The 18,436-nt window shown below is 53.1% G+C and overlaps 2 protein-coding genes across 3 annotated transcripts in view; one reads left to right on the top strand and one right to left on the bottom strand.

The window, feature by feature from the left end:
- Positions 1–14,116, top strand: part of PLXND1 (plexin D1) — a 70,432-nt gene extending 56,316 nt beyond the window's left edge. For both annotated transcript variants that reach the window (XM_042012948.1, XM_042012959.1), the window contains exons 27-36: positions 732–888; positions 1,093–1,196; positions 2,193–2,256; positions 3,119–3,153; positions 4,238–4,342; positions 5,092–5,255; positions 6,678–6,825; positions 9,862–10,002; positions 10,816–10,890; positions 11,505–14,116. In XM_042012948.1, the coding sequence (XP_041868882.1) occupies positions 732–888; positions 1,093–1,196; positions 2,193–2,256; positions 3,119–3,153; positions 4,238–4,342; positions 5,092–5,255; positions 6,678–6,825; positions 9,862–10,002; positions 10,816–10,890; positions 11,505–11,621 (1,110 nt within the window). In that variant the 3' untranslated portion in view covers positions 11,622–14,116. The remainder of the gene's footprint in view (positions 1–731; positions 889–1,092; positions 1,197–2,192; positions 2,257–3,118; positions 3,154–4,237; positions 4,343–5,091; positions 5,256–6,677; positions 6,826–9,861; positions 10,003–10,815; positions 10,891–11,504) is intronic.
- Positions 14,117–15,761: 1,645 nt separating this feature from the next.
- On the bottom strand, positions 15,762–17,761 carry LOC121657368 (histone H1.8). Its single transcript, XM_042013010.1, has 4 exons — positions 16,710–17,761; positions 16,506–16,629; positions 16,369–16,427; positions 15,762–16,290 (listed from the first exon to the last, which is right to left on the bottom strand). The coding sequence occupies exons 1-4, from the start codon at positions 16,989–16,991 to the stop codon at positions 15,886–15,888; spliced, it is 870 nt and encodes a 289-aa protein (XP_041868944.1). The 5' UTR covers positions 16,992–17,761; the 3' UTR covers positions 15,762–15,885.
- Positions 17,762–18,436: the final 675 nt, after the last annotated feature.

Here is an 18,436-nt window from a genome sequence, read left to right on the forward strand (position 1 = left end):
TGTGCTGGGGCTTCCCCAGAGCTGGCATGAGAGCGAGATGCCATGCTCATAGCATTTGAGTCTGCACAGCTGGTGAGAGAAAGAGGCACCCAGACAAAAAGAGGAGAGGGTTTCTGACAGAAAGAGTTGCTCTCATTGCCCTGCATTTGGCTGCAACTGAAGCAATAGCTGTGCCCCCCTGGTCTCTGAGCGAGTGTCTGTGGCAGCCTGCAGGCCCTCACAGCTGACTGTCCTGCTGTTCAGGAGCTCTCGAGCTGGTGCTGGTAAGTGGGCTCCAGCACCGCTGCGGACCCATCCTGCAGCAGGCTTAGAGCTTGTTTAAACAGTGGAGCTTGGCCCATTGCATCAAGCAGAGGCTGAGCAATGAGCTTTGATGGTTCCATTAGTCACCAGTCGGAGCCAAGCAACTGAGGACACGGCTGGTAATGGGGGCTGACCCTTCTCCCTGCCTCATGGTGGTCAAGCCCCATTAGCAAGACAGCATGAGAGGGGGCTGCTATGTTGCTCCCTGTGTCCTCCCAGCTTGATCAACAGAGCCCTCAGCCCCTGGGGCTGTAAATCAGTGCCTCTCATGATGTAAAGCATCGATGGCCACATTAGTTCAGCCTGATTTCCATCAGCACAGGGCCCAGGGCACACTAGCCAGAGCTGTGCAGGCACTGCAGCTTCCAAGCATTCTTGGGAGCCAGCAGAACCAGGCAGGTCACCCCTAACTCAGCCTCTGCCTGCAGAACCTCAACGTCTCCTTCCAAGGCTGTGGGATGGATTCCCTGAGCGTCAGAGCCATGGACACGGACACACTCAGTCAAGTGAAGGAGAAAATTCTGGAGGCCTTCTGCAAGAACGTCCCCTACTCCCAGTGGCCAAGGGTGGAAGACGTTGACCTCGGTAAGGACTAGGTGCATGGGACCAGCCAGTCCGTAAATCCAGGTGAAGCACTTAATATTGTGCAGCAGCTGTTGGTGCCTGTCAGAGCAGTGGGTGAAGCAGCATTGACAGGAGGGCAGACATCAGGGCAGCAATTTGGTCCCAGACCCCCTGGGTCTTGCTTCCTTCGGGCTGGGGTCTCACTTGTCCCCTCTCTGTGTTCAGAGTGGTTCGCTACCAGCACTGACAGCTACATCCTGCGGGACCTCGATGACACGTCGGTGGTGGAGGACGGCAGGAAGAAACTTAACACATTAGCACATTACAAGGTAAAGCTGTCGACACCTCAGGGGAGCTCCGCCTCCTCGGAGCCTGCCTGGCCTCCAGGGTGAGCTGCGGTTCCCCTCCAAAAACGGGATCATCAGGAACAAGCAGGGAGGTTGCCATAGCTCCATGAGAGCTTCCAGGGAATAGACATCTGCCCTGGCGAGCATCTCGTTAATATTGCAACACACAGAAACTAATTAACACTCTTCATGCAAAACAAGTTATCCTGACAACAGAAAGAGGAGGGGAAAAAGCTCTTATTCCCAAGGGCCACTAGCCTAGCTGATTAGTATCACTGTGCTCTTGATCCGCACTCCTGCTGAAATCGCAGCTACAACTGTCAGTGCCTGCTCCGAGAGCAGGGGCTGGGGATACCATCAAGGAAGCAAGGCCAAAAATATGAGGAAACATGGTGAATCAGATTGTTTTCTTGACTGTTTTTCTGTTTAAAATTAAATGAAACCAGAAATACTTAACGATGTTCATACTCCCTGGTATGTCTGGAAGCATAATCCTCACTGGTCTGTAGCCGTGCATGGAAAACAAAAGCAGAGCTGAGTGCTCATTAATATGGTTATCGGGGTAACAGCCGTGCTGTGGAGCGGGGCTGGCACGGTGCCCTGCAGCACAGAGGCTGCGCCAGCCCCACGGGTCCGGGCACAACCACTTCCTTCTCCTGTTTGGGGAGTGGCAAACCAGCACCTGCACAGCCAAACTCTCCTTCCTTTTCAAATTGCCTGCTGTCGACATCCAAAAATGTATCTTAGATACATGTATTTGCCCAGTTCCCATCAGGTTTGAGAACCTCACTATCTTGTAATTGTATTGAAAATTCCCTTTCCACGTAGGTGGGGGGCAGGGGCAGGGCAGGTTCAGGGGCATGTTTGTGGCAGAACTATGACTGCACCAGCATTCCCTAGCTCCTGGGATCTCCCCAGGACCAGGGAGGCACCGATAAGGCCCCCATCATCAATGCGTGTTCTTCCCTTCCTCCACAGATCCCTGAAGGGGCATCCCTGGCCATGAGTTTGACGGACAAGAAGGACACCACACTGAGCAGAGGTACCATCTCGCTCCTCTTCCCTGCTGCTGGTGACAGGGCAGGAATGTCAGAGGGTCACTGCCAGAGGGTTGTCTCTGGCTGGGAATGCTAGAAGACTGCCAGGCCCCGTTCCTGGGTGCTGTGGATGTGGTGGCTCTAGACGTGCTATCCAGTCTCCTCCCTCTGCATCATGGGGTGCAGGGTGCTCTCCCAGCCCTCAAGGTGTTTGCAGCTTCCATCTCGCACCCTCACTGGGGGCTGGCATCCAATCTGTGCTGACAGAGTGAGAAAAAGGAAGAATCTGAAACCACTTGGTTGAGAAAATCTTCTCCCTCCCAGTTAGATATATTCAGTCTCTTGCCAGTGCATTTCTAGGTTTCAGGCTGTGCAGAGTCAAAACAGACCAAGGGAGACAAAAATCCACATTAAACAAGGAATTTCAAACCCTGTTTCTAGGCTGTCTGCACAGAGCCTGGCTCTCCAGGAGTCCTTTGCCTGCCGTGGTGAGGAGCTGCTTGGGACTGAGCTGCCCTGATGATGAGGCTCGGAATAATGCTGGGAGCGTGGGGCACAGCAGGGTCAGGGTGCAGGAGTGCCCCTGTGCTCATCCTGTTCTCATGCCCTCTTGAGTGTCTCTTAAAACATCCCTTGGGAGATCTCAGGTCCCCCTTGAAGTACCTCCTAGGGTACCTCCCACGTGCCCCATAACGCAGTAAACAACTCCAAACCAAGGAGAAACACTTAGATCACTTGTGGTGAGAACACCAGCTCGGTGTTGAGGTTCTTGGGGTTCAAATGCCTCTTGACATGGAGATCACGAGTGGGGTGGATTTCAGCTTGGACCCTCTGGCTGAGCCACTGTGTCTCTCTTCTTCTTCACAGTGAAGGATTTGGACACTGAAAAGTACTTCCACTTGGTAAGTATCCTGCTCCTGGCTGCAGGGATGATGGCTGCTTGTGGGGGCTGCAGATATTAACTTAAATTACATCTGTGGGCTGTAGTGTCAGATGTGGTGAACAAGCTGGATCAGGGCTCGTTAATTCTCTTCATCAGGGTTCAAAGAGGCGAGAAAGGTGATCTGTAGATAAACTGAGGGACATGATCAAGCATTACCAGGATGGCAGAGAAATGGTTGTGAATGATGGAGCTGCTGGCAGCCACAGAGAGCTCAGGGGCACAGTCAGAGTGTGGCGTGGCATGGCACAGTGTCAGTGGTGGCATCCAGTGACACCTTGGCTGAGTCACCTGCTGGGAGCTCCTGGCATTCTGCCTGTTTCCCGGGCTGAGCAGGTCCATGGGTTCCTGCTGGTGTACCATGCTGGAAGCGCAAAGTGCTAAATGCTGCTAAAAGCTGTTATGAAAAAAGGTGTTACGGACAACAACAATATTTTATAGCCTGGTTTGAGGTGGTTTTTTTTCTCTGCAAGCATTTCCATGCTCAAGTAGAAGCATGCACGCACACACACATGCAGAGCAAGGAGGGAGAAGGGATGGGAAATCAACTCTTCACATGTGAAACAATGCCAGGATGGACGTCAGTTGCTTGCTTTGTCATTATGGAGAGTAATTCACTGACCTGACCAGCAGAATATTAATTTGTGTTCTGAAAAAGCCAGTATTCCTATGTACTGTGCTTTTTCCTAATCCAAGCAAAGCTGGTTTCTGCAGAAGCCATGTGCATTGCTTCTGGGAGCCCTAGGTACAGCCCAGACAGGGGTGTGAGAGCCCAGGGGGGCAAGCAGGCTAATGTGCAAAGGGAGATGGATGGGTTCATTTTCTTCATCTAGGGTGAGAGAGGCAATAAAGAGACAGGAGAAACAAATGTCAGAAAAACTGAGTATTATGAATCACTTTTTTAAAGCCATATAAGGGTGTGTTATAAAGCAGTAACTGCTTTTTAATTGAATTTTATATGTGGTTGAAATTCTTTGCTGAAAGGAAAATTTAGTGTGACACTTCCAGGGAAGAGTGCTCTGACCATGTGCTTTATCTGGGACCAGGTTCTCCCAACTGATGAATCAGTGGAACATAAGAAGTCCCACAGACAGAGCCATAGGAAGAAGGTCCTTCCAGAAATCTACCTGACAAGGCTACTCTCCACCAAGGTAGGAGCCGGGCTGCCCCCGTGCTTGGCAGGTGGGTTTGTTCGTGGTCTACAGGGAGAAGCCTGCTCCAGGGAAGGAGCACTGCAGGGCTGGTTGCTCCCAGAAGGCAGTGGGAATCCTGTCCTGGATGGCTGGAGCATGTTTAGGGAGGCTGTCAGGCTCCTCAGGGTCCCTCCAGCTTCCCAGCTCATCCTTGCTACTGTGTGATGCCCCACATGCTCTCCCCAGGATGGACTGGGGGCCATGCAGACAAAAGGAATTCTGGCTGCCTCAGGGCTTCCAATGCATAGCTGAGACCTGAACCCATGTCCCCAGAAAGAGATGCTGCAGGGACAGGAGATGGAGATGCTCAGCTGTGGGAGCAAGAGAAATGTCTGTGTGATCTGAGGTCAGATCTGGCCCATCTTTAATCCCAGCATGGTGCCTCACTGAAAAAAAGATCACAGGGATGGCCAGCAGTCTCTGGTCTTCTTTGTCTGTGCTGTACAGAAAAAGCACAGATGTGAGATCCCAGCAGTAAGAAAGAAAATCTCAATGCCAAAAGAAATTAACCCCAAATGCAAGTTCATTATATTACTATCCACAAACAAACCGTTCCCTCTCTGCGTCAGCATCCCCTTTCTCTTCTGACTTATCCAACTGGCAGCAAAGCATTTCCTCTTGTGTGCAGCAGTCACAGCCCCTCCACTGTTCTCCTGGGTTTGGGTGCTGCTGCTCTCACCAGGGTCCACCGTGTCCTTGTCCTGCAGGGCACACTCCAGAAGTTCCTGGATGACTTGTTCAAAGCCATTCTCAGTATCCGAGACGATAAACCACCCGTGGCTGTGAAGTATTTCTTTGACTTCCTAGAGGAGCAGGCAGAGAAGAGAGGGATCACAGACCCTGATACTCTGCACATCTGGAAGACCAACAGGTTTGGAAAAGGAAATCCTTCTTTTCTTCCTTCCATCTCTTGGGAGCAGGAGCTGCAAAACCCCGGTGTCCTGGACTAATCATTAGGTTGCTAAAAGTAGAAGAGGGACTTGGAAAACAGGGAGGGTGGCAGAGAGGGCTGTGAAAGATGAAGCCAAGCACAGGATTGGAGAGCTTTGAACAAATATGAAGCTCAGGGGAACAGTGAGCTGAAAGAGGAGGCATGGGCAGACAAAGGGCAGAAAGAACTGGCACACACAAATAATGAAAGGAGAAGCAGGATGATGTGAGACAGCCAATAGTGTTAGCTGCAAGCACTGGGGATCTGAGACAGTCTGAAACCATGTCATATCTTAAAAGGTCATGGAAATTTTAAAACTAGCATATTTGGATCCTTTTCATTTGCCTTCTGCCTTTTCAGCCCTTAGTGGCGGTTTTCCTGGCTCACATCTGTAACCAAGGTGAGTCTCCAGGGTATTCAGGGGACTCGGGGAGTGGGTGCTGTGACAGTGGCATGCTGGTGAGCGCCGCAGCAGTGGGACTAGACTGAGTGGTGCTGAGGGACACGAGCAGCAGGAATGGGGTGCAGGAGCCAAAGTGAAGGGGAAATAGTGGAGGAAAGAAAACAGAAGATTTGAGAGAGCAGGGAGCTTGGAGAGAGTGTCAAGGAGAGGCTCAGCACTTTGGAGACTGCGGAGACAGGAACTGTTTCCAGCCCAAAGTGTGAAAATTAAAACCAAATTTTACTGGGAGAGCAGGCATGCAGATACAACCATTGGGCAACAGCTCTGCCTACTCTTTACTACCTTCACTGGCCTGTAGAGCAAAGACTTAGAGTGACTTTCACTTCTTAGCTGCTGTGGAGGGTAGGAAGGGTGAGCAATAGACTGAAGCTGTATTGTGGCCAAATCAGCAGTGAAATAACTGAAGGAGAAAATTATGAGAGAGCAGAAAAAAAGATACATGACATGCATTTTGTGGGGCCAGGCTCACTATCAGAACCAGATGATGGTTACTGTCAGTAAAGAGGGAAAAGGAGGTGACACCATTGCTCCAATCAGCAGCAAGTGGGGAAGCCTGACTCAACAGACCCACACAGGCAAAGCTGCTGGTGCCTCTCTGGGCCTGCTGAGAGCTGCTGAAGGAGCAGGGGCATGTGTGTGCCTAGAGAAGGCTGTACGTACAATCACCTGTCCGTGCCACATCTTCCAGCGTGAAAAAATGTCTTGAGGATGAAGGTGTGTGCCTGCCCCTCTGTCAAGGCAAGGGTCTCTACAGGGGGTGATTAAATAGCAGAACCCATCTCCTCAGCTTTCCTCTCTACTACTCCCTTTCTATCGTCATCTTTCCTGCATTTCCACCCCTCTTCCTCTGGTACACAAAAATTCATCTGGTGCATGTCCCTGGATCCTTCCCTTTGCAGCCTACCGCTGAGGTTTTGGGTCAACATCCTGAAAAACCCCCAGTTCGTCTTTGACATTGACAAGACAGACCACATCGACGCCTGTCTGTCTGTGATCGCCCAGGCCTTCATCGATGCCTGCTCACTCTCCGACCTGCAGCTGGGCAAGGTACATCCAGCGAGGGCACCACACTCCTGCTCAGGCAGTCACAGACATGGACCAGTCTGGGTGGGCAGGAACTGCAGGAGGCCACCAGCCCAGCCTCCCCCCAGCCCAGCCGCCCTCCCATGGCTGGCTGGAGCCATTGCTGGGGCTCATGCAGCTGAGTTTTGGTTGTCTCCAGGGGTGCGTTTTCCCCTCCCTTCCCCACCCTTTTGTTCAGGTTTAAGCTTGAAATTTGCACCTCCTCTGTCACAAACAGTAGCCAGGGATCAAGGACGCACAGTCATAGGCACGATGAGCACAAGGCAGGGCCCCCAGCCTGGGGGGCTCTGAGGGTGGGGGAGACCAACCACTGGGCTGTGTGCTCAGGGTTACCCATCAGCTCCATGAGCTGTCCTGCAGCCATGGGACAGTGCCTGCTGACTCAGCACCGTGTCTGAAATGCTTCCTGACCTAGCTGAGCTGGTGCTGGAGCAGATGAGTATTTTCTGCTATTGTCTCAGGCAGGGGCATAACATGGAACAGTGAGCACAGGTGGGGGCCAGTTCTGCTCAGGGCACCAGCATGGGGCATGGACAGACCCCACCAGGGAGCCCAGCTCGCCCAGTCAGGGCTGGTTTAGGGGACATCATCAGCATAATGATCCCATAAAGTAGCTGAGGGACAACATAAACTCCCAGTGACAGGATGGAAAATGATGTAGCTCCAGGTGAAGCTTCAGTCATTGCTCTTGGTGATTTCTGCACAACCTCTCACCTAAGAGAGAAGCCCAGGAGGTGAGCCAATCCTCTGAGAACCCAGGTTCTGCCTGTCCAGGCATCAGAGCCCAGGCCTGGCTCACCTGGAGGTGTGAGGCTGTCCAGGGCCATCCCAGTGACACCATCCATCAGCACATGGAAGGCACCTGGCAAACACAGCCACCGTTGATGCTCTCCTCCCATGCAGCGTGTCCATCGCACAGTGACCATGTGTGGTTGGAGGCCGGTGGGCTCAGCACACTGAGGGGGGAGCTGAGCCTGCTCCAAGCAAACGCCAGGCTGCATGGGCCGGGTCCCATCTCCCACCCTCAGGCTGCACACACAGTCCCACAGGGCTGGCCAGCAGTAAGACATCCCGTGTGCATATTCTCTTTTCTCCTGCTGCCTTGGCTGAGCACGGTGTTGACATTTGAAACTTCCTGACATAAATTTTATTAAGAAATGCTGTAACTCACCCCCAGTGTCCCCCCAGCCCAGAGACTGGTGGTGACAGTGTGTGACTTGGGGGACAGCCAGCAGTGAGGGGGTGGGCATTACGCCCCCAGCCCCAGAGCTGCAGGAAGCCTTTGTTGGGAGAGGCTAATGCTGGAGGAAGATCTAATGAGTGCTTGATTTTTTGTTTGTTTGGGTTTTGGTCTTTTTTTTTGCATGTGTTATGAAACACCTACAATTTGTCCTTGTCAAGTGGCAGATGAGGGGAAGAGGGGTCAGCTGGAGTCAGACAGCAGATGGAAACATTTTTCAGGAATACAATAGCATAAGTGAATGAATTGTTGAGTAATGTGGGAAGGATAAATCCTCAGCATAAAAATCAGTTTGCATGTACACACAGTGTATCACTGAGCCTTTTCCAGGCTGGATTCTTCCCTTGGTTTCAGCACATTGCTCTCAATACTGCAAATGTGAGAGCAGACTCAGTCCATACATCTACAGTGCACAAGCAGTTAATAAACCAGTGCCCATCTCTTCGTAATAGAGACAAATCGGACACAAATTAAAAAATAACTTGGAAAAGAGGCAGCATGGTTTTCCTTTGTGTTTCCAAGGAAAAAGAATATAATGCTATGAGCAGGCTCTTTGTAAGTTGGCCATATTCTCATAATGCCTTGTCACTGGGTTTGAAAATAAACTGCTGTGGGATCTGGTGCCCATTTTCTGTTTCCCCTGCAGCATTAGCCAAGCTACAGATTGCAGCAGCAGATTGGAGTTACCCCAGGCTCCCCTATTCCTGCCTGACACAGCCAAGTATGCTGCCCACAGGCAGAACCCACCACTCCCTCTTGTCCACAGGTCCCCTCTCCACCTGTCAGAGCACTGGGGAGCAGTCCCGCACACTGGTGGCAGGACATGGTGATCTCACTCCCTTTGGTGTCCCCAAGCCTGGGGCGGTTCCCCTTGGGGATGCAACATGAGGCTAGGCAGCCAAGTTCATTCCTGGGGTAATGATATCAGCAGGGCAGCATTGCCTTGAGGTTAAAATTATTCATTCTTTGTTTGCAAGGAAGGCAGCAGGGTTGTGCCTCCACTGGCATAACCCAGTTGTGTGGCTGGGAGGTTAAGGCTGCTGTGTCCAAGCTGACATTAATCAAGAGAACTCAGTATTCTCCGTTAATTACTTTACATGCACTCAATTTAGGCCAGGCAGGCTGGATTAGCCAATGCAAAATAAATCAAAGCTACGTGAAAAATGCAAAAGCAACATTTCAACTGACAAAGTTCAACTTGTAAGATGGCTTTGTTCTTTGGCTTAAATCAATGTGGCTGCTCAAGAAACCCTAGCAAATACATGCAGAAGCCCTTCCCTTGTTGCCAGTTTCCACACACACAGCACCACAGAGCCCAAGTGTTTGATCTGGCATGGGCATGCTACCTCACCTGCAGAGCATCACCTGGCAGCAAGCCACCCTGCCTGGCCATGGGCATGCTTTTAGCCTGCACTTGCTGCAAATTAAAACACACACCCCTCACTCCCTTCTCTGGCATTGAGCTGATGGATGTTCAGCTCACACAAGGATGAAGGGCAGCGGGATGGTGCTGCGGCTGCACAGGCACATGGTGCCCATCCACAGATCCTTGATTTGTCTCAGCCCTTCTGCCATGAGCTGTTCGTGCCTCGCTGCTGTCCTGTACCGCACTTCGGTGACAGCTGGGACCAAAGGCGAAGCTGTTCCCTGTGCCCAGCTGTAGCCGAGGTCCCTATCAGTGCTTTCGTCAGGCACACAGGATAATGTTTTCAGCCAGGAACAACACAGTGCCTGATTTCGGTGTCTCACCCTCACTCTAGGACTCCCCAACCAACAAACTGCTGTATGCCAAGGAGATCCCCGAGTACCGGAAGATAGTGCAGAGATACTACAAGCAAATCCACGACATGCCCCCTCTGAGTGAGCAGGAGATGAATGCCCACCTCGCGGAGGAGTCACGGGTAAGGGGGTGGAGGGGATGGGATTGAGTCTGCCGGCTCAGTGTCCTGCTGGAGCCTGGCAACAGCAGGGAATGCACATAGGTCGCAATCAGCTACTGCTTAGATGCTGGAAGGAGCACACAAGAAAGGACATTTTGCCTGAAACTTCCAAACACAAATTTCATCTGACCTAATTCCAAGCATCTTCAATTACTGCCAGAGCTGCAGTAAACACCCATGAGTTTGCTTGAGCCTAACTAGCTCTGGTACCACTGGGAGTTGAGAGCGAAATTCAGTGCCAAAAGCCAGGAAGTTCAGGCAAGGATCTCTGCAGTCCTGCAGCCACCCAGCCTGCTGGCTCCCAGGCACAACTGCCAGGGACAGCTCTGAGTCCCAGGCAGCCACTGGCAGCCAACCCTGGTACCAGCCACAGGAGCTGGCAGCCACACTTCAGATCAGAGTCCTGCCAGTGATGCACCGCAGGCTCCTCAAAATCAAACCTTCTCCCCAGGGTGTTTTAGCTTTGGGCACCAAGCAAGATTTTTCTGTCAATATTCTGCGGTGCAGCTGATGTGCTGCCCCCTCCTGTGAAATGGCTTTGGGCACAGAGGGATATGCAGTGCTGCCCAGCATGGGTATTTACAGCTGGTTTGAAAAGACCAAGACCCACCCTGATGCAAGCAAATGCACCTTCCTTAAAAATCCAGCTGTAACAATGTGACAGTAAAGTCAGGCAAAACCTGCTTTTACTGTAGTCGGTGCCTGCTGGCTGTGCTGGAACTCACATGCTCCATCCTGCTAATATTCTCCTCTCTTTTTTCTGTCTTTATAAAGAAATACCGAAATGAGTTCAACACCAATGTTGCCATGGCTGAGATATACAAATACGCTAAGAGATACCGCTCCCAGGTGAGTGGGTTTTCTGGCACTTGGGTTCTGGCCTGCCTGGGAAAGGAGGAACCATTGCAGGGGTAACCCCACAGGCAGACACCTGTATCCAGTCCCACAGAACAGGGATTATCAGGGTGTGCATAACTGCAGTACAGATGTAATAGATGCCTATGCACCTACTCTCTGTCCCTTGGCTGGTAACTTCTTGGAAGAGAAGGCTGGCTTTTCCCAGCTGATCTTAACAGTATTTGGCTGGGCTGAAGAAGGGCTGCCAGATGTGTAGACCCTTTCAGGAGAGCAAAGCATTCACCCCCAAAATAACTTCCACCCCACCAAGGCAGCAGCCCCGGCTGGCTCCTGCCCCCCTGTAACCTGTGGGCTGGTGCTGTGCCCTCAGCTCCATTATAGCAGTGCCTTTTTGTCATATACCACTCCACTGCCAGCCCTGACCAGGGACCCTAGGACAGCAGGGGTGCCGAGGGTGTGAGCACAGGGGCTGTGGGGCAGGGGTGGGCTCTCCCCTTTGGAGCTCTGGCTGGGATTTGGGCTCCATAGGTCTGGTGGGGGGAGCTGGGCTGGCAGGTGGGCACCCCACACTGTCTCAGCACTCTGCCTGCCTGTGTCTCCCACAGATCGTGGCCGCCCTGGATGCAAACCCCACGACAAAGCGCACCCAGCTCCAGCACAAATTTGACCAAGTGATTGCACTCATGGAGGACAACATCTATGAGTCCTGCAGTGAAGCCTAGGCTGGCTGCAGCCCTGGAAGTGACCTTTCTTGCAGCACAGTGCCACAAGGGAACCTGCCTTCAGCCACAGGCAGACCTTGGTCATACTCAGATAAGCCTTGTGGATGGGGTGGGCCTGGCCATGGCTAAAAGTTTCCCCCACCTCTCAAGAAGCCACAAGACACCTTTCCGAGCAGCTAAAACTCCTCTGGTCTGCGCTGTGGCACCCATAATTTATTTGCTATTGCTAGCCAGAAATGGAGGCATGACAGTTGTGGCAAGCTCAGTTCACCACTTTCCCCTTGGTCAGCACCCAAGCAGTCAGCACTCCATGCATCCCTGTGCGTGGTTCCTCGGGACAAGGCTGCAGAGGCTGGAACAACAGACACAAAGCAGAAGGGTCACCTCAGGGAGTAATGACCACAGACAGCAAAGACCATCACAGCCTGAGCTCCCACTCCATCCCTCCAACATCCTTGTTTTTCCAACACCAGGGACTCTTATCAGCTGTTCACTATCTGCTGCATTCTGTGTATTTTTGTGCCTTTTAATTTTTGTACTGTATATGTAAACATAACCACTCCTCCATCTGAGACTTGGGCAACATAGGAAACTCGGGGCTAAGACAAAGCAGTTGCTTCCCAAGCAGCTAAGGCATGGTGAAAGCACTTTATCCCTCATGGAGACAGCTGTTTGGGAGCTGGAGGGAGCACAGTCTGTGTTAGCATGAGAAGGGCTGTTTTGCCTTTCCTGGGTTCTGGTCTCTCATGCATGGCGAGCTGGAGCATGGTGGGGAGGTGAACATTCTACCACCCAGCCAGCTGGTCACAGGCATGGTCCTAGACTGCATGCAGCGGGTGAGGGAAGGACCGTGGCCCTTGCTCCTGCCCCACCACACTGGCTCCACATGTGTCCCTGGCACTGCCCCACCTCAGCCTCCGTAACACCCTTCATGCCAATAGGGCCAGCACCTGCTGACAGCCCCTCTGCCAGTGGCCTCAAGCCACACGCAGGGCAAACACCAGATAGCATTGTCTCTGCCTCTCCCTGTGACCATCACTAAACACGAGGCCAGTGCTGCAGAGGTGTCTCCTAAAGCAGCTTATTCTGCTTGCTTTGGGCCCAGCCCTGTGGCTGGTACCTGAGAGCAGCCAAGAGAGTGGGGCTTGCTGCATGGCCAGCCTGTTTTCAGCCCTTAAAGGCAGAGGCACTGGACCCAACCCCTGGCAGTGACACAGGCCAGCAGAGCATCTCCAGCACCCAGAGCTGCAAACTATGGTAGAGAGTGCCCCAGCTCAGGCTGGGGTCAGGGAGAAGGTCCCTGTGGCAGACAAATGGAGCTTGTCCGAGACTAGACACCCCAGTGCCGCCCCCACAGCATCTCACTGGGGCAACCCCCAAGCCAGCTTGGTGGCCTGTTCTCCCTCCCACAGCCCGGGGAGCTATGACTGCTCTCCTGTCCAGCATCACACAGGCCCCCTGTAGAGGCTGGATGCCCATGCTACGTGTTCAAAGCCAGCATTCCTGCACGGGCAAAGGCTCCTGCCCATAGGGCTGAGCCAGCACAGCCACCGCGGTTTGACCTGCCATATAGGACAGAAACAAAGTTACTACCTCACTGCAGGAGGGTGTCAGGGAAGCCTTCATTAGTCATCCAGCTGGCTAGGATGCAGTCTGGTATTGGATGACTGTCCACCAAAACTCTTGGGTGATTCACTGCCATGGACAGGTGGTCTCCATTCCATCATTTCCAGTAATGCCACATTTGTCAGAAACCAGAACATCAGAGTTGTGTATGTGTACATAGATATCTATTTTAAAACAAACAATAGACTTTATCCAATATGTTAAAAGGTGGGGAGGGAGGGGAGGGAAAGGGGAAGATCAAAGTTTTTTTTAAAGAGAACTACAGAAAAAGTACTTACACTGTGGAGGTCTCAATGTCTTTGCTGAGGATGTGGCTTCAGAATAGAAACTCTAAGAATGTAGCTGGGCTACATTTTATTTTGAAAGTGATTTCACAAAAATTTCTTGATGTTTTTTTTCTTTTAGAAACTGTGAATAGCTGCCAGAGATGTAGGCAGGCCCAGCATAGGAAAGGCCAGGGCAAGAAGAACCAAGGTAGCAGAGAATGTTGATCTTGGCTGGAGGCAGGGAAAGGGCCATGGAGCTGTAGACCCATGTTGTTTGTTACAGGGAAAGGATACAGGTGAGCCAGGAGTAAGTAGAGTTTGCCTCCAGGTGCTGTGGCTGGGCCATGTATTGGAGCTATTGTTCTATTTAATTTTTTCCAAAGCCAAAAAAAAAAAAAAAAAAGAGAGAAAAAGTAGTTGCTACAACCATTTAAAGGAACAACTTCAGCAGAGGGTTTGTAGTGTTGTCTTGAACCTCTGAGCCCTTTGTAAGATGTTTTTAAACCTTGGCACGTGTTGTGGGTGTAGTGCCCTTACCTGCTGTGTAGTGGAAGTGGCAGACTCCTGAAAAAGCCTATCTTTGTAATAAAACAAGGTGCTGAACCTGTGGAGTGCAGTTCCTACCAAGCACATGGGGAGGACACACATGGAAGACACCTGCACAGACAAGCTTTGCACATGCAAGACACCATGTGTGGGGTCAGCAGCCCAGTGAGGACAGGTTTGTACCCCTCGGGGCTCTCCGCACACCACTCCCACAGCCAGTGCAATGGTTCCTTCCAGGACCAGGCACGGGAGGGGACAACTGGCGTGAGGACAACAGCACCTGAACTGACCAGTGCTGTGCACATGAAGATCAGTAACCCCACAGAAGCAGCTGAGGCCAGGCACCCTCACCTCTGTCAGGTGCCTCTCCCCAGCCCCAGGAGCCAGTGCCTCCCTGCACTGCCAGACTCGAGTCTGCAGCTTCAGCACCCCAACACCAGCTGTGGCCCAGGGCCCTTAATAACCATGGCATTGCTAAATCTTCCCCCTCCCCTAATAAGAGCTGTGCTTTCCAGACACCAGAGGGATTTTCTTCTTCTGCTAGGAAGCTGATTCTTTGCAAAGCTAAATCCAGCCATTTAATTATTTGGGCTCTCTCAAAGCAAGAGAGCTTTGCATTTCACACCTGGTGGCTGCTGAGAGGGAGGACACAGCCCCTGCCTGCCGCTGTTGGGGACATTGCGACAAAGGTGAGTGGTGCTCTGTGAGGCCACCCCCATCTGAGAAAGCAGTGAACTCTGCTCAGTTACATTGCCACATTCCCCACCCTGTCCCTGTGGAGACACGAGTTCCAGCTCCATTAAAGATGGATCAACACAGTCAAGGCTGAAGTTTAAGAGAAGTTAGTTTGCTCAGCTCTTGCTTAAGCCCCAAAGCAAGGCCAGGAGCCTTGGAGGGCAACGGCAAGGCAAGTTGCAGATTAACAAAATCCTCTTTAGAAAGAGTTTTACTTCCACTTATTTTCTCCTGCCCAGGAGGACTGTAACCCTTTACATGATCAGCATGACCTTCAGAAGGGCTCTGCTCTGGGCAGAGCAAGAGAAATTCAGGCAATTGAAGTTATTAAATGAAAGTGTGATACACAGACCCACAGGAGCTCACGAGATAGGTTTGTAGGTGGGAACTGTGTCACAGACAGGTAATAAGAGCATGAGCTAAGCTGGAGGCTACAGTAACACCCCAAACTTGGTTTTTGAGCCCTAAAACAACTCTACCTTCTTCTTATTATAGTTAAAGCACAGGCTGCTTCACCTCTGCTGGGAGAGACTTGCCCATGGCATGCACCCAGACCTGCTGCCCTGGTGCTCCTGTAATCCCAGCTCAGCCAGGCATTAGTGCAAGGGCAGCCAGGAGGACAGAGGGCTGCACACCTCACACAGGCTGTGGGCACCATGGTTCCACAACAGAACTGGCCAAACCTGAGCTTCTCTGTTCCTGGGGGCATCACCATGGGTCCCAGGGTCCTGCCCATCACCTGGCACCAGAGCTCACTGCCAGCCTGCACACACACAGCCCCCAAAGCCCAACATCCCCTTGGCACCACAGCTGGGGACGTATGGGGACAGAGAGAGCAATGGCAGCAAGGCAGCTGAAACCTGCAGCATCAGCTCACCACCATGCCATGCAGGTTGAGGACAGGGCTAAGGGATTTTGGCACTGAGAGATAGAAGTGCAGGGACAGGGACCCACAACAGTCATGCCATTCCATGAGGCAAGTAAAGCAGCTTTATTAGGATGAGGAGAACACTGAGTTAAAACCTGTCCTAGGGACTGAAACCAGCCCAGACCCCAAGGGCCTGGGGCCAGCTGAAGCAGGGCTAAGCTCCTTATGGAGCCTTTCTGTCCCCTGCTGTGGGAGCTGCCTTCTTCAGCCTGGCCTTCCCCTGCCCAGCTCCTGGAGTCACCCGGGGCTTCCTTGCCTGGTCTTGACCTGCCTGTGCCTTGGGGGCATCCTGCTGTGCCCCCTTGGGCACCTTCCCCTTGCTCTTTCCCCTGGGGGCCTTTTGGGGCCCCTTCACCCCAGCACCTGAAGAACTGTCACTTTCACCCCCTCCTGCATTCTCAGCAGCCAGAGCTGCGCTGGGTCCTGAGTGTCCTTTTCGGGGGGCCTGGTGGTGGCTGGCAGTTCTCAGGGGCTCCGAAGGCCCTGTGCCATGAGCCCGGGGCCGGTCAGCAGTTCGAGGGTGCTTTGCTCTATCGCTCCTGGGCTTCTCTGCTGCTCGTGACTGGCCCTGGAGGGAAGGGAAGAGAGTACCTCAGGGTGTTGCCATGCCATGAGCCACCCAACCCCACTGCTGGCCCCCACTCACACTCGCAGGCTTCGCCTTTGGCTGCTGCTTTGTGGCTGTTGGCTTCTGCTTCGCGGCACCTGCAGAGGAAGGGCAATGGATGAGTGCAGGTGGGGCCAGGCAGTGTGAGCTGGCTCACAGGACCAGCAGCCCTTTACCTTGCTGTTGTGCTCCTGCCACAGAGGCCTCGGTGGTCCCTTTCTGTCTTGGCTTTGGAGCCTGCCTTCTGTCAGGATCTGCCTGGCCCACCTGCTGCTTGTGCAGTGGCTTCTTGAGGGCTAGCTGGAGGTGAGAGAGGGGTGTCAACAGGGCCAGGCAGCACCTCAGTCCCCAGCCCTGTGGCTTCAGCAGCCCTTGCTCACCTTGTAGGTGCCAGTGGCTCCCACAGAAGAAGAGTTGTGGGGCCGCACCAGGTCCCCGCAGCTCAGCCCCTTGCTCAGCGCCTGCTTCAGCAGGTACTTGAGGCGGATGGGGTCCACAGTGGGGTACTTGGCCAGGATGAAACGCTTGATGGCAACGACTGAGGCACCCTTCTTCTCATCATGGGCCCGCAGTGCCTCCTTGACCATCTGCAGGGTTGGAGGGTGCTGGGCCCGAAAGCACTGGGCCATGCCAGCGGGTTTGGCTGCTGAAAGAGGCACCATTTAGGATGGGAGTCCAGTCCCAAGACATTCACACCCTCAGGGGCTGCAAAGCCCCAGAAGCCAAGCAGCCACAACCCTGCTCATCCCTGCAGCCTCCCAAGGACCACAGCCACCATAGCCCAACCACGGCCATAGCCAAGCTCCAGCTCTGAAGGACCCCACAGCATTTGCAGACCCCTTACCCAGCTGAGGCTCCATGGCAGCACACAAACCCAAGCAAGCACAGACAACTCTACCCACAGCACCAGAAACCCTACTAACATACCTAGCTCACCTCCCTCCAATTTATCTGATGAGCAGCCTGGCCGCAGGTGCTTGTTGGCAGCTGCTAATTGCTCTGGTTGAAGCCCTGGTGGGAGTCGGGGTCTGGAAGTTGAAGGCCCTTTGCCAAAGCTTTGTGAGGGACTAGAGAGAAGGGGCACACCTAAGCAGAGGGTTCAGAGAGGAATGAGAGATGGGGGGGGGGTTGCAGGGTGATTGCCCTGAACAGGCAGAAGAAAGGTGTCTGCCTGCTGCTGGGTGGGTGTTGGGGGGCTGAGATTCCAGCTGGCTGACAACACTTGCTGTGGAGTGCACAGGGAACCAGCCCAGAGCATGGGGCCCACACAGACCCATTGCCAGTGTGCTGGTCGGATGTGCTGTCTCCCTTCACCAAGTATGGCCTCACTGGGAAATGGGACTCTGATAATGATGGGGGGGCGGGCAGGGGAAGATTCCACACATGAGAGGAGGAAAATGAAGAGCTGCTTGGTTAGCCAGTGGAGGCAGGAGGAACAACTCTCCCCCAGCATCACCAGGCATCACAAGCAGGACAACCATTCACCCCTGCCCATTGAATCCCACCATGTTCCAGGGAGAACACTCCCAGCCCTGGACACAGGCAGCCGTATCACTTCCATGACTCCTCCGTGTGGGCACCTGCGCTTGTGAGGAGAACCTGAGTAAATCGCCAATGGCTCTTTGGTGTAGCAACAGTGCAAATGTCCCCACTTTGGGGACTGCCCTCTTCATGCGGGACTCACAGGCTTTCGTGTGCATTGTCAGTTGGAAAGATGAGGAAGCTGTAAAGCAGGATTACCTGATGGCAGGACGGGCTCATGGCCATCTCAGCAGACCCAGCAATGGACCTGCAAAGCGCTGCCCATGGAGACCCTTGTCAAGGTCTGCACCCACCTCTCGAGCCCAAGGGCCAGATCCTGGCTGAAGTGCCAGTGGGAGCCAGGTCTGGAGCACAGAGCTGGGAGATAGACCCATTGCCTGGAGCCCCACATGCTCTCCTCCCCCCCAGACCAGCACCAGCCTGTTTCTTGCTCCATTTCCAGTCCATTTCTAAATTCCCCAGGAAGGAGACATTGGGGGCACAGGAGGGCTGCTGGGGCTGGCACCACAGAAGGTTTGGGTGCATTTCCTCATCCTGGATCCATCCATCACCTCTCTGGTAGCTC

This window comes from Corvus kubaryi, unplaced genomic scaffold (assembly GCF_017639235.1).
Source record: "Corvus kubaryi isolate FWS band 111438036 unplaced genomic scaffold, C.kubaryi_AGA036_p1.0 136, whole genome shotgun sequence".
Taxonomy (NCBI): Eukaryota; Metazoa; Chordata; class Aves; order Passeriformes; family Corvidae; genus Corvus; species Corvus kubaryi.